This window comes from Pelobates fuscus, chromosome 4 (assembly GCF_036172605.1).
Source record: "Pelobates fuscus isolate aPelFus1 chromosome 4, aPelFus1.pri, whole genome shotgun sequence".
Lineage (NCBI taxonomy): Eukaryota > Metazoa > Chordata > Amphibia > Anura > Pelobatidae > Pelobates > Pelobates fuscus.
This window is the reverse complement of record NC_086320.1, coordinates 147643337-147668728: the sequence shown is the minus strand read 5'-3', so window position 1 is coordinate 147668728 and position 25392 is coordinate 147643337. Positions and strand designations below refer to the sequence as shown.

General features: G+C 40.9%; 1 protein-coding gene across 3 annotated transcripts in view; it reads left to right on the top strand.

Moving 5' to 3' along the window:
* CARMIL1 (capping protein regulator and myosin 1 linker 1) overlaps positions 1-17794 on the top strand; it is a 231920-nt gene extending 214126 nt beyond the window's left edge. For 2 of the 3 annotated variants that reach the window (XM_063451655.1, XM_063451657.1), the window contains 2 exons: positions 12663-12803; positions 17492-17794. In XM_063451655.1, coding sequence (XP_063307725.1) covers positions 12663-12803; positions 17492-17655 — 305 coding nt within the window. In that variant the 3' untranslated portion in view covers positions 17656-17794. The remainder of the gene's footprint in view (positions 1-12662; positions 12804-17491) is intronic. The other variant, XM_063451656.1, reaches the window with a different exon arrangement.
* The last annotated feature ends 7598 nt before the right edge of the window (positions 17795-25392 follow it).

The following is a 25392-nucleotide window of genomic DNA, read 5'->3' as shown; positions in this document are numbered from 1 at the left end:
ATCATTCCGCAGGAACAAATCTATCTCCCCTCTCAGGCGGACCAGTTTTTCGGAGGGAAGTCTGGCACGGAAGGTACCAGAGTCCAGCTCTATCCCCAAGAAAGTACGTTTAGTAGTGGGGCCAATCGTTTTAGAGGGAGACAAAGGTACCCCGAGGGTGGAGAAAAGTGCTGAGGTGCCGAGGATATCGGTGGGTGTGCGTGCGCTTAGTTTTTGTCAGGGTACCTGAAGTCTCTACCTCCGAGAGAGGTAGAGACTTAGACGTTCATCCGTCCGGACGCCATGTTTCCTCTGTTCCTCGCGGTCGACCCGGTCACACAAACGCCGGCCGCGAGGGAGTCTCTTCCTTTTGTAGCATGGTGCCCGGAGGCCGACGTCATCACGCCAATCCGGAACGACCTGTCACTCAGTCCGAGACAGACTAATCAGGTTTCGTCGGAGGCGTGTCTATCCTCTCTAGCCAGGGTATTTAAACATACTTCGCCCTGTTGCTCATTGCCCTGTCGTGGTTCTAGCCTGTCTAGTCACACAGTGCTCTGGTGTTTCTCAGTTATCCTTTTGGTTTCGACCCGGCTTGTCTCCTTACTCTGTTTACCTCCGTTATCCTTGACCCGGCTTGTTCCTCGCTTACCTGTCTTCTCGCTCCCTCGACCTCGGCTTGTCTCTGACCATTCTCTATACTCTCTGTACGTTAGCCCGGCCATTCTAAGGACCGGTATACGTACCCTGTACCTGTTTGTACTTTGCGTGTTGGATCCCTGTCCCGATCCTGACATTACGACAGGGCCAATGGATCCTGCAGGTACAAACAGTCAGGTTGGTTCCTCTGATTCCAGGTTTGACGCCATGGAACACAGAATGGACCAAATGGCCTTAGCACTACAGGCATTGTTGTCTCGTGCTAATAATCCTCCAGAGGAGACGCGTCCTACTCCTATTTCCTCTGTAGGTTCAGGCCTAGAGGTAGCTACTGTAGGTGCCTCTTCCCGTGTTACTCCACCTGTACGTTATGGTGGGTCACCTGAGAAGTGTCGTGGTTTTTTAAACCAGATCAGCATTCACTTTGAATTGCAACCTCGCTCCTATCCTACCGATAGGGCAAAGGTTGGGTTTATTATCACCTTACTCATTGAGAAAGCTCTGAGATGGGCTAACCCATTATGGGAGAACGATAACCCGTTGGTATACAATTATACTGCCTTTGTAGCTGCTTTTCGAAGAACTTTTGACCCCCCTGGTAGAAAGGTCAATGCAGCCAGATTACTGTTGCGCCTGAGACAGGAGAACCGAACATTAGTGGATTATGCACTAGAGTTCAGGTCTCTGGCGTCAGAAGTTAAGTGGAATGAACAGGCTTATATGGATGTATTCTTGAACGGGTTATCAGATGTTATCCTTGACGAAATTGCTACTAGGGAGCTACCAGAGAATTTAGAGGACTTAATTTCGTTCATTTCTCGTATTGATGAACGTATAAGAGAAAGACAGAACACTCGAGAGAGGAACCTAAGACCTGCCTTTAAATTAGCACCTGCATTTCTAAGTCCTGAGTCCAATACCTCACTAATTCCTGAACCTATGCAGATAGGCAATACTCATCTCTCAGAAGAGGAGAGACTGTACAGGAGAAGGGAGGGATTGTGTATGTATTGTGGAGTCAGAGGTCATTTACGCCTGAATTGTCCTGTTCGCTCGGGAAACGCCCGCACCTAAGTTTCTCTAGAGGACAGGCCTTGGGTGTTTCTATTTTGTCCTCTACGCATAATTACAAAAATCACAGGCTTTTACTACCAGTTTCTTTAACATGGAAGAAGGAAGTACTTAAGACCGTGGCATTGATAGATTCCGGCGCTGCTGAGAATTTTATCGATCAAGCCTTTGCCACTAAGCACACTATTCCTTCCCAGTTAAGAGAGACCCCCTTGGCCGTTGAGGCCATTGATGGTAGACCACTACTCGAGCCTGTTATTACTCGTGAGACTATATCCATGAGCCTGTCTGTTGGTATCTTACACGAGGAGAGTATATCTCTTATGCTTATTTCGTCCCCTTCCGTTCCCATAGTCCTGGGGTATCCATGGTTAAAGAGACATAACCCTACTATCGATTGGGAGTTAGGGGAGATACTCTCGTGGGGTCAGGGTTGTCAGGAGAGGTGTTTACAGAAGGTATCCCCTTTGGCTGTAATTTACACACCTGACACTACTACCCAGCCTAAAGAGAGACAGATACCTCCTTTGTACATGGACTTAAAGGCAGTATTCGATAAAAAGAACGCTGATACTCTACCTCCACACAGGTCCTTTGATTGTAAAATTAACCTATTACCTGGTACCATGCCTCCTAGGGGCAATGTATACCCTCTATCCACTAAAGAGAATGCTGTTTTAGAGGAGTATATTCAGGAGAATTTAGACAAGGGATTTATCAGGAGATCCTCATCTCCTGCCGGGGCTGGGTTCTTTTTTGTTAAGAAGAAGGATGGGTCACTCAGACCTTGTATCGATTATCGAGGGTTGAATAAAATAACCATCAGGAATGCCTATCCTATCCCCTTGATTACAGAACTCTTTGATCGGTTAAAGGGCTCTAAGATTTTCACCAAGTTGGACCTCAGAGGGGCGTACAACTTGGTGAGAATTCAGCAAGGCCATGAGTGGAAGACAGCGTTTAATACCCGCTATGGTCATTATGAGTATACGGTCATGCCTTTTGGTCTCTGTAACGCACCTGCAGTTTTCCAAGATTTGATTAACGAAGTTCTTAGGGAATTTCAACATGATTGTGTTATTGTCTACCTGGATGACATACTCATACACTCTAAAGAGATTGAGACCCACCATCGACAAGTCAGACAGGTATTACACAAACTTTTACAACATGGTTTGTACTGTAAACTTGAGAAATGCAGTTTTGACCAGACCCAGATAGACTTTCTTGGATACGTGATTTCTGGGGAGGGCTTTAAGATGGATCCTGACAAACTCCAGTCTATTTTAGATTGGCCATTGCCTCAGGGACTCAAAGCTATTCAGAGATTTATTGGCTTCTCTAATTATTATAGACGCTTCATTAAGGGCTACTCGTCTATTATTGCGCCCATCACCAATATGACCAAACAAGGGGCGGATACTAAGACATGGTCTACTGATGCTCTAGCTGCTTTCAAGAGTCTCAAAGAACTTTTTGCTTCTGCTCCAATACTAGCCCATCCGGATACGACCTTACCGTTCCTGCTCGAGGTCGATGCCTCTGAGACAGGAGTAGGGGCGGTTCTGTCACAAAGATTGGGGGTAGATAAACCATTGCACCCATGTGGTTTTTTTTCTAAGAAACTTTCGGGCCCTGAGAGCAGATATGACATCGGCGACAGAGAACTCTTAGCGGTCATTAAAGCCTTAAAGGAATGGAGACATTTATTAGAGGGAACCTTACACCCTATTACTATCCTGACGGACCACAAGAACTTGTCCTACATTGGGGAGGCTAAGCGCCTGTCCTCTAGGCAGGCTCGTTGGTCCTTATTCCTGACTCACTTCAACTATGTGCTGACTTATAGACCTGGTTCAAAAAATTCTAAAGCCGATGCCTTATCTCGCCAGTATGAACCTTCTACTGTACCTGAGCCGGTCATTTCCTCTATAGTTCCGAAATGCAATATTGTTGCTAATACGAATCTCAGGATTCATTCTCCGTTACTGGCCGAGATCGTTAAGCTACAACATTTAGCACCTAGACAGACTCCTGTGGGTCGACATTTCGTTCCTCCTGCTCTTCAACTGGAACTGTTGCAGTGTTTCCATAACAGCAAGATGGCGGGACATCCTGGTATTCGCAAGACTTTTGCGTTGATCTCTAAGGATTTCTGGTGGCCTGCTTTACGTAGGGATACTAAAGATTTCATCGCTGCATGTGAGGTTTGTACTAAGACCAAACAACCTCATACGCTTCCTTGTGGATTCCTGCACCCCTTAGAAGTTCCAGAGAAGCCGTGGTCCTGCTTGGCCATGGACTTTATTGTCGATCTACCTATCTCTAAAAAACAGACTGTTATCCTCACCGTGGTTGACAGATTCACTAAGATGGCACACTTCATTCCCCTGCCTAAACTTCCATCTTCTCCCGAATTGGCCGAGATATTCGCTAGGGAGATTTTTCGCCTACATGGGATACCCTCTCAAATTGTGTCTGACAGAGGTTCCCAATTTATTTCCCGTTTTTGGAGGTCCTTCTGTTCGCAACTTGGTATCAAATTGAACTTTTCTTCTGCCTATCACCCTCAGTCTAATGGAGCTGCTGAACGTACCAACCAGAAAATTGAACAATATTTGCGATGTTTTGTTTCCGAACACCAGGATGATTGGGTCGGTTTGATTCCTTGGGCAGAGTTTGCACACAACAATCTCGTTTGCGATTCTACTCATTCAAGCCCCTTCTTCATGAATTATGGCTTTCACCCGTCTATTCTTCCTTCGGCTTCTCCTTCCCAGGGGGTGCCGTCGGTTGATGTTCATGTTGCTAATTTGAGGAAGTTGTGGGATCAAACTCGGCAAATCCTTACGCACAATTCTATGCTGGTTAAGAAACATGCTGATAAACGTAGAAGGGCGGCTCCGCTCTTTGTTCCGGGTGATAGGGTATGGTTGAGCACGAGGAACATCCGTTTAAAGGTGCCCTCCATGAAGTTCGCTCCCCGTTATATTGGACCTTACAGGGTGTTGTCTCGTATCAATCCAGTTGCGTATCGTCTAGCTCTTCCTGATACCTTACGCATCCCTAACTCGTTTCATGTGTCGTTGCTGAAACCTCTTATTTGTAACAGGTTCTCCTCCACAACAGCCCCTCCTTGTCCTGTTCAGGTGGAGGGTCAGGAGGAGTATGAGGTTAACTCTATTATTGATTCTCGTATCTCCCGGGGGAAAGTACAATATCTGGTCGATTGGAAGGGATACGGTCCTGAGGAGAGGAGTTGGGTACCTCAGGAGGATGTTCATGCTCCTCGTCTCCGCAGGGCGTATCACTCTCGCTTTCCATCTCGTCCCGGTTCTTTCCGCCCGGTGGGCGTATCTGAGGGGGGGGGTACTGTCAGGGTACCTGAAGTCTCTACCTCCGAGAGAGGTAGAGACTTAGACGTTCATCCGTCCGGACGCCATGTTTCCTCTGTTCCTCGCGGTCGACCCGGTCACACAAACGCCGGCCGCGAGGGAGTCTCTTCCTTTTGTAGCATGGTGCCCGGAGGCCGACGTCATCACGCCAATCCGGAACGACCTGTCACTCAGTCCGAGACAGACTAATCAGGTTTCGTCGGAGGCGTGTCTATCCTCTCTAGCCAGGGTATTTAAACATACTTCGCCCTGTTGCTCATTGCCCTGTCGTGGTTCTAGCCTGTCTAGTCACACAGTGCTCTGGTGTTTCTCAGTTATCCTTTTGGTTTCGACCCGGCTTGTCTCCTTACTCTGTTTACCTCCGTTATCCTTGACCCGGCTTGTTCCTCGCTTACCTGTCTTCTCGCTCCCTCGACCTCGGCTTGTCTCTGACCATTCTCTATACTCTCTGTACGTTAGCCCGGCCATTCTAAGGACCGGTATACGTACCCTGTACCTGTTTGTACTTTGCGTGTTGGATCCCTGTCCCGATCCTGACAGTTTTATTATGAGGAAGTCATCCAATTAATGAATGACGGCGTGACACCTAATAATGTTCAGAAGCAGCCAGCATAGAGTTTCTGCGAAAATATCAAACCGTTTAGGGCTGCTTCTGGACACCCACCCTGACAAACAGATGCTTATACACAGATGTGTGCGCTCACACACACAAGTGATTTTTTTTTTTTTTTTTTTTTTAATATCTCCAGCCACCCTCCTGTTAGCTTACCATATGTGCCAGGAGGGTGGCTTGGAGATCTGCTGCTGTAGGAATGAGGGGTCTGGAGCTCTTCATCCTCCTCTCCCCTGCGACTGCCTCCTCTCCCTCCCATGCTGTCTTCCTGCAGGATGCTGGGAGGAAGTGACAGACTGTCACTTAATCCCAGCCTGCCAACATTACAGGGGTCCTGTTACGTTCCTAATGGAGTGTGGCACTTGACCGGGTCACTGTTAAGAAGTAATGTTTGTCCGGTGCAATAATCAGAGCACCGCGGAAACCCCTGTGTGCCCTGGGGCGCCGCGGCACAAAGTTTGGGTACTGCTGATCTAGCCAATTGCTAAGGTAATATGTAAGGTAACAGCACCCAGCTGTTTTATTCCTGTATATACTGTGTGCTGCGAAATAAGCGAGTCAGGAGTAGCTGACATGTTTCACATCAGCAGCAACATTTACTAGAAAGCTTAACTTTCTGAATGTTTAATTTTTTTAATCTGTTTTCCCGAGAAAAGGGGTTGGGGGAGGTTGCTTCTCCATTTTATGCTGTGTTGCCTACAGTAAAGTCCTAAGGGAAAAAGTTCAGGGTAAAAAAAAACAAATCAGGGTTTCTCACACATTGACATTGAACTGTTCAACACAGACTGCATGGAAATCTTGTCAATTTGGGTAAAGTGACCAGTAACTTGACCAATACAAACTTTGCATCTTAAAGAAATGTTCTGTTATGTAAGTGTCTGTTATGTAAGTGTCTACCTCCCTAGAAGACACTAGGGGGTGCTAAGGTTACATATTAAATCAAAATGGAAACAGAAAATAGGAGCTTCTATTCATTCTCCTAACTTGTAACAGCACTGTAGTAAAGGGTTACACACCATTTATATTTAGACTTGGGCACCGCAGACATATTTGCTTTGTCCAAACAGATTCGGACGGGAAAACAATTTGCCTAATCCGAACAGAATTTTGTCTATTTGTTAATTTGTTTTTGGATGAAATTCAGTCTTTATTTTTGTTTTGGAATTTCATTTGGATTAATGAAATTCCAGTCGTGCCACGGGCTACAGTCGTTTAGTTGATAATTCCCTAAATTTATACCCTTGTGCCGTATTTAAGGGTGCCAAAGTAGGGAGCTATTTTGTGTATAGCTTCTTTTTTTGGTGTCCTTATGGCAAGGATTAGGGAGCTATCTACAAAATAAACTGAAAGATCAAAACTACGAAAAGCCCTTTCTTGGTATTTTGGTATTTTAGACAACTTTACTAATACCATGTAAAAAAATACTTAGTATTGGTATAAGGAATGTTAAGTACTCCCTCCTGCCCCTACCCACACTGCCACGAGTAGCGACACGTGTACAAAACAGCAAGCAGCCAATAGCTGTTCGCTTTCATAAGAAGCTAGAAACTGGGCATCTATTGTTGCCCAGTCGCTAATCCAATAAAGGGAACCGGACACAGGTCCCACACACTCCACACACCTAGAGCACTGTAGCGGAGAGCTGGTATTTCACAGGTTAACTCCACTAAAGATTCCAGTGAGGCTCAGGAACAAGTAATAAAATTCCATATAACAATAGTCACAGCAAGCAAAGTAATCCACGAATATCCCAATATAGATCTCAATGACTGGACGACACACAGCATCAGGAGCAGAACTGAACTTTTAATCACACAACCTTCTTTTAAAGCTTTCTCCCATGCAAGGGAGGGATTCACATTAATTAGTACAGTATCCAGTAGTGTAACTGTTACCTCCCACACATCTCCTCCCCTCAGTGTGACACATAATCCACTTATTCATACTGCAGTTTTACCCGATTTCTAGATGTAACCCAAAACAGTCAGGTATAATTATATAATGGGTACCCCCTGGTAGCCCTGATCTGGGTGACTAACATTCAAAATTCACCCAGATCGGGACCAGGGGTTCGGGAGTTAGGTGGAAGAGGCAATTTGACAGACCGCACACGAGGCAGTATCCGAAAATGGCTCCATGTGTTTTGGCCTTGCAGTCGGTCTCTGTTCGGGAGATAAAATGCATAGAAATACTTGCCATCCAAAGTTAAATCGGTATTCGTATGAATTCCCTTGTTCGGGATATTTATTTTACCGAACGAGGGGCTGGTTGGCCTCTCCGTTCGGGAGTTACGGAGCTCTGGAGGGCTCAGCGGTGTTCAGGTAATTGAGCGTCCGATTTGAGTTCCAGACACTCGACGACCAAACACCGCTGAGATTTTCTTGCGTAAGATGGCCGCCGCCACGCGGTTCGTATGCCGAACCGTGACCACCCAGATATATACAAAGTACCGATTGCATCAATTAGTTTGCGGTTACAGAGTGTGAAAGCTTAACGAGGTACACACTTCTCTCTGGGGTGGTCTGATGGCTCGGTAGTTTTCATTCGTATGGAACACTGAATGAAAACTACTAAACAATCAGACGAATGCTACATACAATACATTTATACAGGGGAATAATCACACGAAATGCATCTTTAAAATGAACTTTGAGGACAGCCCAATGCCATCCGCTACAAGCACCATAGCTTGCTGAAGTACTTTATATGTAAATAATGTGTCCTCTTTTTTTCACAATACAAAATGTTCAGGTTTCAATAAAAATTTACACTTTTATAACTTAATCTTGTTACACCTAGGAAACAAGGAAAATGTGGAAGCTTTATGGGTAGATATCTGCTTGGGGCAAAAAAAAGGGAAATCAATTATTGGTTGGGATATGTTATAAACCACCTAATGTAAATATTAATGAGGAAGAACAGCTGTTAGAGCAAATTGGGAAAGCTGCAAATCTGGGTAACACGTTAATTATTGGAGATTTGAATTATCCGCACATAAATTGGGTTAGAGAGACTAGTACTTCAGCAAGAGGAATTAGGTTTTTGAATGTGTTTAAATGACACCTTCATGTCACAACTGGTACAAGCACCAACTAGAAAGGATGCTTGTCTGGATCTCATTATAACAAACAATGTTGATCTTTTGACCAACATTCAAGTAGGAAAGCATTTGGGAAATAGTGATCACAATATGGTAATTTTTTAAATAAACTCAAAAAAGCAAAAGCATGTGGGATATACTAAAATGTATAATTTAAAAAAAAAAACAATTTCATTAAGATTAGGGCAGCTCTACAACATATCGACTGGCATAAACTCCTGAGTGAAAAAACATTGAGGATGAATGAAAACGCTTCAAACACATATTAGAAAGGTACATTTCTCAGTATGTACCATTGGGTAATACATATAAAAGAAACAAATTGAAACCAATGTGGCTTAGTAGAGAAGTAATACAAGAGATTAAAAATAAGAAAAGGACATTTAAATTTAATAAATCAGAGGCATCCTATATAACATATACGGAATCCAATAATTCTTGCAAAAAGTCAAATAAAGTGGCTAAACTAGTAAATGAGAAATTGATAGCCAAAGAATCCCAAACCAACCCCAATTTTTTTTTCAAGTTTTCTAAAAAAACAAAAAAAAATGAAAGTACACTGGAAACAGAGATGGGTCTGTTAGTTCATGAAGACCAGGAAAAGGAAGAAATTTAAAATAACTATATTTCTTCAGTATATATTAATGAGGATCCTATGGCAAGAGATATGCAAATGATTGCTGCAAAATACTTGCAGATAACTTGTGATTGGATAACTCAAGACAAGATGCTACAACAGTTAAAAAAAAAAAATGAATGTAAATAAAGCTCGGGGGCCTGACGGTATTCACCCATGAATACTTAAGGAGCTAAGTGGGGAAATAAGTGAACCTCTGTATTTAATCTTTCAAGATTCTTTTGTTTCAGGTGTTGTACTGGAAGATTGGAGGAAGGCAGATGTCGTTCCTATATTTAAAAAGGGTTCACAAATTATAGACCTATGAACTTAATGTCTGTAACTGGGAAAATATTTGAAGGGCTATTAAGGGATAATATTCATGAATTCATTGGGAAGAACTTGGTTATTAGCATGGTTTTATGAAAAATCGGTCATGTCAAACTAACCTAATTGCATTCTATGAAGAAGTAATTAGTGATATTGATCAGGGTGTTGCAGTGGATGTAATCTACTTGGATTTTTCCAAGGCATTTGATACGGTTCCTAAAATATATTGGTCTAGATGAATATTCTTGTTCTTAGGTAGACCATTGGCTTAAGGATAGAGTACAATAAGTTGTCATTAATGGTACATTTTCAAGCTGGACAAAAGTGGTAAGTGGTGTCCCTCAGGGTTCTGTTTCGGGACCACTTCTATTTCAAATATTTATAAATTATCTTGAAATAGGCATTGAAAGCCATGTTTCAGTGTTTGCAGATGGCAAAAGTTTGTAAAGTAATAAAATGTGAGCAGGATATTGCTCTGCTGCAGAGGGATTTAGATAGATTGGAGGACTGGGCACTAAAATGTCAGATGAAATTTAATGTAGAGAAATGCAAAGTTATGCACTTAGGGGTCAAGAATGCACAAGCAACTTACACCCTAAATAGTAGTGAATTAGGGGTAACCACACACAAGAAGGATTTGGGAATTGTAATAGACAAATTAGGCAGCAATATGCAGGGTCAATCTGCAGTTGCTGAGGACAGTAAGGTTTGTCATGCATAAATTCTCAAGATGAAAATATAATTTTGCCTCTTTATAAATTGCTGGTAAGACCACACCTTGAATATGCTGAGCAATTTGGGGCACCTGCTCTAAAGAATGAAATCATGGCATTAGAAAAAAAGCAAAGACGAGCTACAAAATTGATAAAAGGAATGGAGCATTTTAATCTCTTTAGTTTGGAAAAAAGGCGCCTCAAATGAGATATGATAACATTACACAAATATATTCAGGGCCAGTACAAACCATTTTCTGGAAATCTGTTCATAAACACGGCTACACATAGGACACAAGGTCACGCATTTAGGCTGGAAGAACGGAGATTTAATCTAAGGCAAAGAATTTTTTTTGTTTTTTACAGTAAGAACTAGAAGGATATGGAATTATCTGCCTGAAGAGGTGGTTTTATCAGAGTCTATACAGATGTTTAAACTGTAATTGGATAAATACTTACAAAAACATAACATACAGGGATATCATTTCTAATTAGTGGGGTAATAGCTGCTTGATCCAAGGAGCTATCTGACTGCCATTTTGGGGTCAAGAAGGAATTTTTTCCTAGTTTTTGCAAAATTGGAAGTGCTTCAAACTGGGTTTTTTGCCGTCTTTTGGATCAACATAAAATGTGAGGAAGGCTGTACTTGATGGATGCAAGTCTCTTTTCAGCTATGTAACTATGTAACCTCTTGGCGTTCAATCAGACAACCAGTCCTGCTATTTCCTGATTGTTTGGCTCAACGTAGCTAAACTGAAGAGGCAGCAATTGCTCAGAGCACCTGCATTGCAAAGACTTCTCAGCTGCATTGGGAAGTCTGTGATTGGACAGCCACAGAAAGTCTAGGCGGGGTTACAAAGGGAGTGCTTGCAGGAGCTGCAGGCAAGAGATATGCATCTTTTATAAGCTGTTTTTAGGTATACCCCTAAGGAAAAAAATGCATAATTAAATGCATGCATGTTTTCCTTTGAGGTGAATCTACTAAATAGTGATTTTTTTATTTAAAGGAACACTATAGTCACCTAAATTAATTTAGCTAAATAAAGCAGTTTTAGTGTATAGATCATTCCCCTGCAATTTCACTGCTCAATTCACTGTCATTTAGGAGTTAAATCACTTTGTTTCTGTTTATGCAGCCCTAGCCACACCTCCCCTGGCTATGATTGACAGAGCCTGCATGAAAAAAAAACTGGTTTTACTTTCAAACAGATGTAATTTACCTTAAATAATTGTATCTCAATCTCTAAATTGAACTTTAATCACATACAGGAGGCTCTTGCAGGGTCTAGCAAGCTATTAACATAGCAGGGGATAAGAAAATCTTAATTAAACAGAACTTACAATAAAGAAAGCATAAATAGGGCTATCTTTACAGGAAGTGTTTATGGAAGGCTGTGCAAGTCTCATGCAGGGAGGTGTGACTAGGGTTCATAAACAAAGGGATTTAACTCCTAAATGGCAGAGGATTGAGCAGTGAGGCTGCAGGGGCATGTTCTATACACCAAAACTGCTTCATTACGCTAAAGTTGTTCAGGTGACTATAGTGTCCCTTTAAGCAGTGGAGTATCCCTTTAATAATTAAAGGACATGGGAATGCTCAGTAATTTGCTCCCTATATGGCTGTTGTCAGAGTCTCCACAAACTCTTTAGCCCTCACAGCCACCACTTCAGAGGACCAGAGAAGGAGAAATACATTGTGTTCATGTTCCTTTGCCATTCATGCTGCAAAGCCATCATTGCCACAAAGTACTTTATTGCAGTATCATTTTTACAATGTTTTCATGGTCCTCTTGCCCATTAGCCTTTCAAGGGGTAAACAAGTTACTTGATAAGAATAGATAAATATTTTGATTAGACTTTGGAGCAGCATTCCCCGTTGTGGATATTATTCAGGAATGGTCAATAACATATCATGAACTCATTTATTTTACATCCAGTTTTAACAGCTTCCAAGTTGACTGCAATCCACACAAATGCTCAGTGACCAAAAAGGTGAACAACATATTGTAAGGAAACATTCAGAAATGCACAATTATTGAGTTCACCAGATTTTCAGTTCACAGGCAGTCTTGATAAAAAAATATTTGCGAATAATCCTAATATACTGACTGAAACTGTGCATTTTTGTTGGTATATCTAACTTTTCTTTGTCTGTTTTCTATCTGTTTGACGTGAATGCCTTTAGAAGATGTACCGGAGTCACCATCTGGGTCTTGTTCTCCAAAATCTGCCCTTATCCCATCAATGATGAAAAGGGTTCCATCAGAGAAGGAGCGAGATGGACAGAGCAGCCCGCTGCCTGCAGCCAAACCAAGGTTGGATGAAGGTAAACTTTACTACCAGAAAATTAACATTTTGAAAGTTGATCTTACCTTGAGATCCACTGCTCATCCCTCTGCTACATTACAATGGGAAAACACAGATTACACGCAATATTCCTCTTCCTCCCAGCACCACTTTTAAAGGAAAGCTGTTTAAGAAATTTAACAAAAAATAAAATTACTCTTTTAAGTCAGATTTATTTCCTTTAGGCATGTCTTCGTGGAATGAATTCCGGATTGATTTTCTTTGATAAACCTAATGTTTATTTTAATTGAAACATTATTTCAAGACAAACATTGACCTTTCTGTTCTAAGACGTATAGATTAACATCAAACAAATGTTAAATATACAATTTCATATTTATGCAACAAATTCATATTTGCATGTACAAATACGCTTACATAGTGCCCCCTGCAGAGTGTGTGAACATTCTTTGATGATCAGTTTTGGCTGTAGAATGAAAATCTTTAGCCATGTCTTTTGGTATTTTGTATGCAAATTTATTTTTAAATAAAGTGCCTTAGCTGCTGGTGTCTTATTTTGTGGTTCCTTGATCTCACAAACCGTTGACTTCATGAACTACAGTCTAGAAATTGCAAATGACGGATGAAAAAAAACTGGCAGTAGTTTTGGGGATGCAAACATACTTGATAAATGAGATCAGAGTAAAATAGTTATCTTTGGTAAAAAGTGAATTATCACTAGGGTGACTAAGGGTTGTGCTATTTATGAAAAATCTCACTGTTTTAAAGGAACACTATAGGGTCAGGGACACAAACATGTATTCCTGACCCTATAGTGTTAAACCACCATTTAGTTGGCTTGCCCCTACTTAGCTCCCTTAAAAGCAATTAAAACTCACCTTATTTCCAGCGCCGTGCAGGTCTACTGGCACTGGCCCCGCCCCCTTGGTGACATCATCTTTTTTGCCAATCCAATGTTTTCCTATAGGGAAAGCATTGGATTGGCTAATATCGGTAAGGGGGCAGGGCCAAACACTGTTTTGGCCAATCAGCACCTCCTCAGAGAGATGCATTGAATCAATGCATCTCTATGAGGAAAATTCAGCGTCCTCATGCAGTGCGTGGAGATGTTGAACCGCAGTGCTGCCTACTGTGCAGCACTGCCCCAGGAAACTCCTCCAGTGGCCATCTGAGTAGTGCCACTTGGAAGTGTCCCCAGAGGCAATGTAAATACTGCCTTTTCTCTGAAAATGCAGTGTTTGCATTAAAATGCCTGAAGGCAATGATTATACTCATCAGAACAACTACATTAAGCTATAATTGTTCTGGTGACTATAGTGTCCCTTTAATTATTTTGCATGCACATGCATAAGAAGAGGCACTATAAAACAATGGAGGGTTTCCAGATAGCCATTCCCCCCAAAAAACAGATCAATAGACCCATCTCCAATTCAACAAGTTAAAGTACTTTAAGGGTGAACACTATAAAGCTGTAAAGTTCCATAAATAGTGTCCCAAGTATGCAGAGTTTGAAGTATTAATTTAAAGGCACCAAGTTCTGGGTATTTGGGTTTTTTTTCTGAAGAAATATTGAAACTGGAAATAGCTTTAGGTCAGAGTAAAATATAGTTAAAAAAGATCTGCAGTTAATATTATTTAATATTCACTGGTTTAGTTTTTCGTATTCATTTTTTAACACTAGGTGGTGCTTCTTGCCCATATGTACAATCTGTATTCTGATATAATCATAAAGTTGTTTTCCTTTGCCTACAGAGAATCAGAAATGCCTTTTTACAAGTAACAAATATATACGAGGGGAGGAATGCTTTAATCTACATTTACTTAATCTGGAATTGACTCAATTTAATGCATTGTACAAAATACATGCAAAACAGGGGGGGGGGGGGCGGAGCCTGACTGCCAAGGCAAGCAGACGTGCACAGCTTGAGCTCCTGCATGAAAAAGAGGAAAACTGTGCATGAGCCCAGTATTTAAGCTCAATATTACAAACAGCCTGGCAGAACCTGTACTCAGGAGACTCCAGGCACACAATATCACACTTATCATGAAACCACTGTGGATGACAGCCCGAGAGCCTGAAGGTAACCTGATGGGACCTGGTCGAGGGAGAGGCGGCCGATCTCCCGGAGCTCAGGCCCTGCAAGCGGACCCACTTCACTCCGATCCCCCCCCCTGGACCGATGGGGGTTATCTCGGTCCACCAACTACCCACGGAAGGGGATACGAACAAGCTGAACCGGAGGGCAGATGTGTCTCGCAGCATGATCCTCGCGGCGAGTCCAAGATGGCCGCCACGCGGGAAGCCCGGCATGATAGCCCACACACTCAATGGAGGGCCCTATTTGAAGCCAGGTTTGAGGCCGTCTGCCGCAAATTCTGGCACCGAATCAAACAGAGAGCAGCCACGGAAATCTCCTTACGCACCAAACAGAGGACCCACACTGAGGGGCACCTGAGAGCCAAAGCTTCCATCCAAAGGGAACTCTGGGGGGACAAGAAGTCTAGGCCCCGCGCCTATGCTGAGGAGAGGCGGAATCGGAAGGGGACGCATTCAGGCACAACGCATGGAACCGTAACTACCCCACACTCTACAGGCCATCCGGAGAACACCTCCGAGGCGCCGTCCACACTGCCCGAGGCCCGACCGCCGCTGGCGGCGGCAGAACAACCAGGCACTCCTGGGCACCCAAAAAAGGGAAGACTCGGCCTCCAGAGGAACCCGAGTCTGTGGGCTGAAGGCGCCGACCCTTTTCACGGCCTGGGGCGAGAAGGCGGCCCCCAAACATCCGCATCCCACCATGCCCCAGGGGTCACCCCAAACGCAAGGTACCCCCACATCTCGCCTGGGCATTGGCTGATTCAGGACACAAAGGTCGGGGGGACCTACATCCAGCCGCTTCCAGCCATGGACTTCGCTGCTCAGCGGAAATCCCACTCGGACTGTCCACCCTGCCGATCACAAATCCAGCCTATATTGGCTGCACCCTGTTGGACTACGGTTCTCCATACCTTACTTAATAGCCAATTACAGCCTACTGCTATGTAGAAATCTTGTAGTGTATAATAAGCTTAACGTTTTTTTTTTGTTTGTTTGTTTGTTTTTTCGCATACAAATAGGAAGCTTACCTATTCACCACGACCAATCTGTATTATGTGTGCAGTAGTAACTAGCCTCAGCTCAGCCTAAAACGTACGACCAGATAAGCCTATATCTCAGCCTGTGAATAAAATGTCTACAGGGTTATATCCATATGTCCAAGCGAACTGGCCAGATTAAGTAGAACCACAATAAATGTTATAAGAGAAGTCCTTACCACTATACCTGGCGATAGAGCAGTCACTCAGCGCGAAATGCCAATTTAGAGAGGTTCTTTACCCAGCTAGACATGGACGCATGCCCTACCTCCGGTGTCCACGAACAAAGATTCTATACCGTATACCTTCCATCATGATAAGCCTGTACAGTTAACTACACCATAAGCGCTAAGCGTAATGTTTCAACATGTTCATGTTATACTCACCTTTAAAAAATGAGACACTTATCTAGGAAATTTTATTTGCAGTTATGCTATGACTAACGTATACTTAATATTGCACATTTCCCTCCCTTTTATTTCTGTATCCCAATTCATCTGTCTCAATAAAAGAAAGATTGACAAAAAAAACAGGGGGGGGGGAGGGCTTTTTACATTTCTTTCTACCCTTTCTCTCAGCTTTCCTTGAACCAATGTGTAAATATGAGAAGCAATTTGGTATTTATTCTTTATGCTGTATCAATGCTGCATTGTATTGCTTAGTTTCAAGTAAAGCCTTCAAAAAATATATGTGCAAAAAATGATCCAAATAATGAAAGCTTGTAAAATACGTTTCTGTATCTGCAATACATTTTCAAGCTTAAAGGAACACTATAGTCACCTAAATTACTTTAGCTAACCAAAGCAGTTTTAGTTTATATATGATTGACAGAGCCTGCATGAAAAAAAAAAAAACTGGTTTCACTTTCAAACAGATGTAATTTACTTTAAATAATTGTATCTCAATCTCTAAATTGAACTCTAATCACACACAGGAGGCTCTTGCAGAGTCTAGCAAGCTATTAACATAGCAGGGGATAAGAAAATCTTAATTAAACAGAACTTGCAATAAAGAAAGCCTAAATAGGGCTCTCTTTACAGGAAGTGTTTATGGAAGGCTGTGCAAGTCACATGCAGGGAGGTGTGACTAGGGTTCATAAACAAAGGGATTTAACTCCTAAATGGCAGAGGATTGAGCAGTGAGGCTGCAGGGGCATGTTCTATACACCAAAACTGCTTCATTAAGCTAAAGTTGTTCAGGTGACTATAGTGTCCCTTTAATTTAGCACAGCCCAGATAAGTAAGTGATCAGCCAATCAGGATACTAACATTATGCCACCAATTTGTCCACGTCCGAGCATTATTGGCAGAGCAGGGGTTTCTGAAAGCTGTAGTCAGTTATTGGCTTTTTACGGTTAACTGAACTCCACCTTACATACAACTTTACTGTGCTTCCAGAATAAGTGAGCAACAGTTTTACTGGATAAACCTGCAAGTTTAAAGGACAGAAAAGGGAGCTATGTAATGACACACCAACTACAGTAACCAACAAGAAGGAAGAATGTTAGAATAGAGGAGGTGGGAAGAAGTGTGCATTTGCCATAGTACTCAGCATATCGTATTTGTTTTGCAGCACGACCAGCTTCCATGTCTGATTCTTCACCAAAAAGGTGCCGTGGTCAGACTTCTGTAGAAGGACCAGATGTAAAATCAAAACCTTCAAATAAAGACAGTCATCAAAGAAGCAAATCAAGCGACTCCGGAGAGGAAGTGGACAAAGAATTTGTTTTTATTTAAAACGTCTGATAGCAAGATTGAATCTACTTGTAAATCCATTTCATTGAATTTTTACTTTATAGCCAACCTCTGATTGATAGAATTGCCTTTGTTTTAGAAATAATCCCATATTCACTTTTGCAATCTTTGCTAAAACCTACTTTTTTTTTTATACATGATTTTTGTACTTGAAAAACAAACAAGAAGCAGCTACAGCAAATGATCTGAACATGACACAGCAGTGACACACGTGACATTAACCTAGCACTGTTAAGCAAGTAATAAGCCTTGCGTTTTGCGAGACATATGTCTGACGAACATGCATGTGTCCTGAGTATGTTATAGTCACTCACATATGCAATTGCACATTGTAATTTTAGCAGAGCACACTAATAAGAAATTATTTGTATAAATAGTACATATTCTAAAGCTCTCTCTAGCTTATAAAAATAATGAATGAAAAGATGTGTGTACGTATATATATATATGTGTGTGTGTGTGTGTATATATATATATATGTTTAAATATACATATATATATATATACATACACACATACATACACACATACATACATACACACTTTAAGTATATATAATTATAATAAATATGTTGGATGCTTGAATATTGCTGATACATGCCCTCGTTGGAACCTTCTGTCACTTCCTTCTTGGTGTTGTAAATAATGTAACTGCTGTTCCTGCACTTTCCAATAAGCACAGAGGACAAGGTTCTTTTAAGAAACAGTAATAATCTGAGCTTATCTTTGTTTTTTTAAATAATGAATAATTATCTACGGACAGATTAATCAGAACGTGTGTGTAGGGTTAATTTACTAAAATGAGAATTTAAAGTGGATTTCAAACTTAAGGTCAAATTAGCCGAACTGGGGAAAAAAAAAATGTCTTTGTTAAATGTTATAAAATGTTATATGATTCCAGTTCAAATGCTGTGGCCTTAAATGTGAAATTCACTGTGATTTCTCTATGCATTCTCATTTTAGTAAAAGAAAAAAGTGTGTGTGTGTGTGTGTGTGTGTGTGTATGAATGTATGTATGTATATATACATACAGATATATATATATATATATATATATATATATATAATGTGTGTGATGTGTGTGTGTGTATATACATACATACATTATATATATATATATATATATATATATATATATATATATATATATATATGTTATTTTGAGATGCCGTCCTAAGTTGTTGTTTTTTTTTTTTTTTTTCTCTTTTCCATTTTCAGTTTGCTTTTATGGTATAATTTTTTTCAAGAGGAAATAATTAACATCTGTAAATAGAGTAAATGTTGTTGTTTTTTTAAAATACAATAACCTAGATATTCAATTATTCTACAGGTAAAGGGGATTTATTCATATGTATATTTGTACCAATAAAACAATTTTACATCTTTTGAGTATTCGCTTTCTTTGGTAAACATGTGTAAGATGTATGGGTCAGTGCACAATTAATGCTGTACTAGCGGTTTGTAAATAGCGAAATCACTCATGTCACACGGATATTTGGCTAGACAATCAAACTGAAAGTGCAAATGCGGTTATTATTATTATATTATCATTATTTTATAATTTATATAGCGCCATCAGATTCCGTAGCACTGTACAAATCTGTAACCAAATCTGACTTTTATGAATAGCCAAATGGGTTAAACAGCGGAATTATGACAACCAAATAACATAATGCTGATGTTCCTTCGCTGTTAAGTGTGTAGTGGGTAGATGTCTTAGTGAAAATTTAAAAAAGCAATACCTCAATCAAAATGATGCAGAAAAGTATAACTCGAAATTATACGTTTTTTTTTTTTTTTTAGTAAAGTATATTTGATGCAGATATAAGTAGTAATCATTATTCTGAAATAATAAAAGATACTGGTATGCACACCTCACGCAACTGTCAATTTCTACCAAAATGCATTAAAAGGACTGTTGACATATAAGTACTTAATTTTAACTGTAGGTATTTACAAAATGTAGACATTCATCTCCAAAATTATGAACAGAAAAAATCAACAGCAAAAAATATAAAAAAACATGTATATACAATATTTGAAAGTGATATCCAGTTCCACTGGGGGTATGCAATTTTTTTTTTAAGTAATGATGGTTCTGCTGCCGATCAGTTCTACCGCACAGGTTGGGAACCACAGGCCTTTTGGGTGGCCAATATACTTAAGGCCATTCAATGAATATGTCTTGAGGGGCCCGGTTGGGCACTGTGGCACTTTAAAAACATGACTGGGCCCCTGTTAATCTGCAAGGAGTGCTAGGAGGAAGTGACAGCCAGTCACTTCCTACCAGCTTACTCACCAAGCCGGCCAGGAGGGGGTGCTAGCTGTGAGTGCGGGGAAAAGGGAGAGGAGCAAGACCCTAATTCCCAACAGCAACATGCAGCAGAAGCCCTTAAAAGTTTGGAAACTGGAGGGGTAATCTCTTGACCTTTGTGTGTGTCAGTGTTTGTATCTGTGTCTGCATGTGTGTCAGTGTTTTTCTGTGTGTCTTTCTGTGATTTTGTGCGTCTGTATATGTATGTCCATCAGTGATTGTATCTGTGTGTCTGTGCATCGGCATGTGTGTCAGTGTTTGTATCTGTGTGTCTCTGTCTGTATGTGTGTCAGTGTTTGTATCTGTGTGGTGTCTGTGTGTCAGTATTTGTATGTTTGTACATCTGTATGTGTCAGTGTTTGCATCTGTATATCTGCATGTGTGTCAGTGTGAGTATCAGTGTGTCTGTATATGCATATGTGGCAAGGTTTGTTTCAATGTCCGTGTTTGTGTCTTTGTGTGTGTCTGTATATGTGTGTGTATCTGCATGTGTGTGTGTGTGTATCTGTATGTGTGGCACTGTGTGTATCTATGTGAATTTATGTGTCTGTATGTATATTAGCATTTGTTTATGGAAATGGGCTACCAAGGGATACACAAGTTAAAAAAGGTTGGGAACCACTGCTGTAGTAGATCAATTGCTGTTTTAAAGTGTTAATTTTTTTTGTGAATATCCAAATCTGGGTTAAAACAGCCAATTTGTGACAACTATACTCAATTTGTTTGCCGTTTGGCAGTTTGTGAATGTGTGCGTTTAATTCATCCAACCTTAAGCAATAAGAGATTACAAGTTGTATGAGCCCCCTCCTCCAGACTGCATTCTGGATGGACAGACGCCTAAAAACATAGACTGTGATGGCAGATAAGAACCATTCGGCCTAATTAGTCTGCTCAATTTTATAAATATTTTCTATTGAAATAATTTTTTAAATTATACATACAATTATACAAACATTGTTACAACGATTAAGTAACAAACTTTATATACATACAATACATTACAAAAACTAAATACATACATTTATTGTTTGGTATATTACTCGTTTAGGAAGGCTATAAATAAATTTAACCATTTAGTAAAGTGAGGAAGTTATTAGACTGTTAGACTATTTCATTAATCTTTTTAATCCACTGTTCATAATGATGTATATACTTAAGATTATTATTTGAATATGCAACTCCCCTCTCCATTTCAAGCTGGAAGTTGGTTTTTGTACTGGGAGATATCTGGAGTTGATATTTGTTTCCATGATCTTGCAATTACTATTTTCGCAGACATAACAGAATGTAAGGTCAGTATTTGATTAATATTTGGGAGCTTACCCCAATTTAAGTGGAGCATTTTAGAGCAATTTCTGGAGATTTCTTTAGATTTATATTGAAGAGAGACATGATAAGATATATCAAATCCCAAAATGTAATTATTTTTGGGCAATTCCACCAAATATGTAACATAGATCCTTCCTGAGCTAGGCATTTCCAACAGTGGAGACTTAGACAAAGATGTCTTGGCCAGCATGGTTGAAATTTTCATTAGTCCGTGGTCCGTATTTCTGGGATAGCTTTATGCCTATCCCACACATGCTTAAACTCCCTCACTGTGTTAACCTCTACCACTTCAACTGGGAAGCTATTCCATGCATCCACTACCCTCTCAGTAAAGTAATACTTCCTGATATTTTAAAACCTTTGCACCTCTAATTTAAGACTATATCCTCTTGTTGTGGTATTTTGTCTTTTTTTTTTTTTTTTTTTAAATAAACTCTCCTCCTTTACTGTGTTGATTCCTTTTGTGTATTTACATGTTTCAGTCACAACCCCCTGTCTCATCTTCCCTTCAAGCTTTACATGTTAACATATTTTAACCTTTCCTGGTAAGTTTTATCCTGCAATCCATGAAACAGCCTAATAGCCCTTCTCTGCACTCTCTCCAAAGTATCAATATCCTTCTGAAGATACGGTCTCCAGTACTGCGAACAATACTCCAAGTGAGGTCTCACCAGTGTTCTGTACAATGGCATGATCACTTCCCTCTTTCTACTGCCAATACCTATCTACTATACAACCAAGCATGCTGCTAGCATTTCCTGCTGCTCTATAACATTTTCCGACTAGCTTTGAGTCATCTGAAATAATTACCCCTAAATCCCTTTCCTCATATGTTGAGGTAAGGACTATATCAAATATTCCATACTCTAACCTTGGGTTTTTACACCCAAGATGCATTATCTTGCACTTATCTACATTAAATGTTGGTTGCCACAGCTCTGACAATTTGTCTAGTTTACCTAAATCATTTGCCTTATCCCTCCTCGAAAAGCAAGCCTATAATCTTTGTATTATCAGCAAAAAGGACATACCTTACCATCAAGATCTTCTGTGATATCACTAATAAAAAATATTGAATTGAATGGGTCCAAGTACAGATCCTTGAGGTCATAGGCGTGTGCACGGGGTGTGCTCCGTGGCACGCCTATGGATTGAGACCGGGGCGGGGGAGATCTCAGGATCTCCCCTGTCGGCTCATGCAGAGCCGGCGCTATCCGAGCGCCGGCTCTGCTCTAAGCCTCCATGGGCCGGTGGGGAAATCAAAGATCTACCTCATCGGCCACAGCAGCATGGAGGGAGGCAGGAGAGGACCTGGGGAGCTCTAGCCAGCAGCTCCACCGGGTTCTTCTTGCGAGGTCGGAGCATTGCCGTGGCAACACTCAGGTCTCGCGAGAGTGAACTCTAGCGGCGCAGGCTGCGGGGCTAAAGTTCACTCACCACTGGACCACCAGGGATGGCAGCAGCACGGTCCCCCCTCCCTACATAAGGTAAGAAGGGAGGGGGGATATTAACTAAATGCCCCCCCGCACACAATACACACATACAGCACCCTTATACACACAGCACCCTCACACACACAGCAGTATATGTGTGTGTATGAGGGTGCTGTATGTATGTGTGTGTGTGTGTATGTATATATATATATATATATATATATATATATATATATATATATATACACATGCAGCGTGTGTGTTTGTGCTTTAGGGTGCACATCCTTATATAATAGGCTGTGCATGCCTATGCTTGAGGTACCCCACTGGTAACAAGACCTTGCTTTCAATATACTCTATTGACTACAACCCTCTGTTGCCTGTCACGCAACTACTGCCTAACCCATTCAACAATATTGGAATATGATGGAATACAATCATAATGAATGTTAATATTTTTTTAAAGAAAATTTATAAATGGTAATGCATAGCCAGCTTCTTGGGTAATGCAAAAGCTTAAAGGGACACTATTGGCACAAAAACAAATAGTTTGACAAAGCAGTTTTGGTGAATAGATCCCACGCCTGCAGTCTCACTGCTCAATTCTCTGCCATTTAGTACTTAAATTACTCTATACAGCCCTTGTCACACCTCCCTGCATGTGACTTGCACAGCCTTCCTAAACACTTCCTGTAAAGAGAGATCTAATGTTTAAACTTTCTTTATTGCACATTCTGTTTAAAGGGACATTATAGTCACAAGAACAACTACAGCTTATTGAATTTGTTCTGGTGGTGAGTAGAACCATTGCCTTCAGGATTTTTGCTGTAAACACTGTCTTTTCAGAAAAAGAGCATTGTTTACATTACAGCCTAGTGATAACTTCACTGGCCACTCCTCAGATGGCAGTTAGAGATCCTTCCTGGGTCATGGCTGCCTAAAATACATCCAAACATTCAGTATCTCCTCCCTCTACATGCAGACACTGAACTTTCCTCATAGAGATGCATTGATTCAATTCATCTCTATGAGGAGATGCTGGTTGGCCAGGGCTGTGTTTGAATCATGCTGGCTCTGCTCCTGATCTGCCTCTCTGTGAGTCTCAGACAATCCTATGGGGACGCATTGTGATTGGACCAGGCTACCACTTCTGATGATGTCAGCAGACAGCTTGTTTTTTCTGAGGCAAACAACATGCAGATCTATAGCTTCAGGCTTGAATACAGTATGATTTTGCTATTTATGGAGGCATGAGGGACCCAGGGGGGCTAGATGGTGGTTTTAAAACTATAGGGTCATGTTTGTGTTCCTGACCCTATAGTGATCCTTTAATTTTGAATACTTTATCCCCTACTCAGCATCTATATCCTGCAGTATCCTCTTGTAAATTGATACTTCTAAAGCAAGTTAACATCTGGTTAAAAATGAAACTTTTTTTCTCCACGCAGGCCATGTGGTTAGTACTGTTTAAGCAGAAACAAAAGATAATTAACTCATAAATGGCAGATAATTAAGCAGTGAGACTGCAGAGGCATAAAATATAGCCTAAAACTGATTCATTAAGCTAAAGTTGTTTTAGTGCTTATAGTTTCCCTTTAAGGGAGAATTCCACTTTAAAGTAAATTCAACCATATCTTTAAAAAAAAATCATTGTAACCAGAGTATCAAGTCAGTATAAAGTACTGCAGTAAGGTAACTTTTAATGCTTGAGGTTTGGTATTTCACACTCTGCTGTTTGTTTAAAGCCATAGCTATATTACAGCCAATTGCTCCACACTGGGCTGCATCCATTTGCTTCATCTTCTCCATAATTACATGAACAAACAAATTCAAGGGAAGGATAAATTAGATCTCCTGTTGCTATGAAAACAATAATGTTTTTGTTTTTTCTTTAGGGATTTCTTGAAGAGAGTGGTAATTACAGAGTGCATAGAAGTTATGTGAGAAGAAAATGTCAGAATTAGTGAAAAAAAAAATATATATATATATATGCACCTTCCAAACCATGAGAAGGTTTTATATAATGGTTCCAATACAATATATCCACTGGTAAAACATGGAATAACATTAGTAATTTACAGAGAGTACAAAGTATGACCACTAGATATTGGATCAATTAAACCATTAGTTATTATATCTAGGGTAGTTTTAGAATGCAAAAGCAGAAGCCACATTACTGAAAAGCATAGAGTGGAAAGTTATATGCATATCTAGGTATATGCAGCATTTTCAAGACGCTACAGGGAAATGGAAGTATGAGCATATGATGTTAAGTAGTGTAACATTTTCACTGGCTCTTACCTGCCTCGGGGTGCCCGCACTGTCCTAGATGCAGCTCTCTGGGGGCTCTGGAGCCCGCTGCTCCTGTTGCTCTGTTCTGCCATTCGCTAGCTCTAGTCATTTATCCTGTGGCTCTCGACTCCGATGACTGGTGCCGTATTCTACTTTGGCGCCATGTGGACGCTGCCGCAACAGGAGGAGGGGATCAGGGAGGCTTGGAGTCAGAAGGGAGGGACTGTGGAATAACAAAGATAATGCCCAGTCCCATCCCCTCCTTTATAGTCAGTATGGGCTCCAGGTGGTGGGGGATGGTCATATGAGTTGATCTGCCTATAAATACCCAAACACTGGCTAAGACACTCA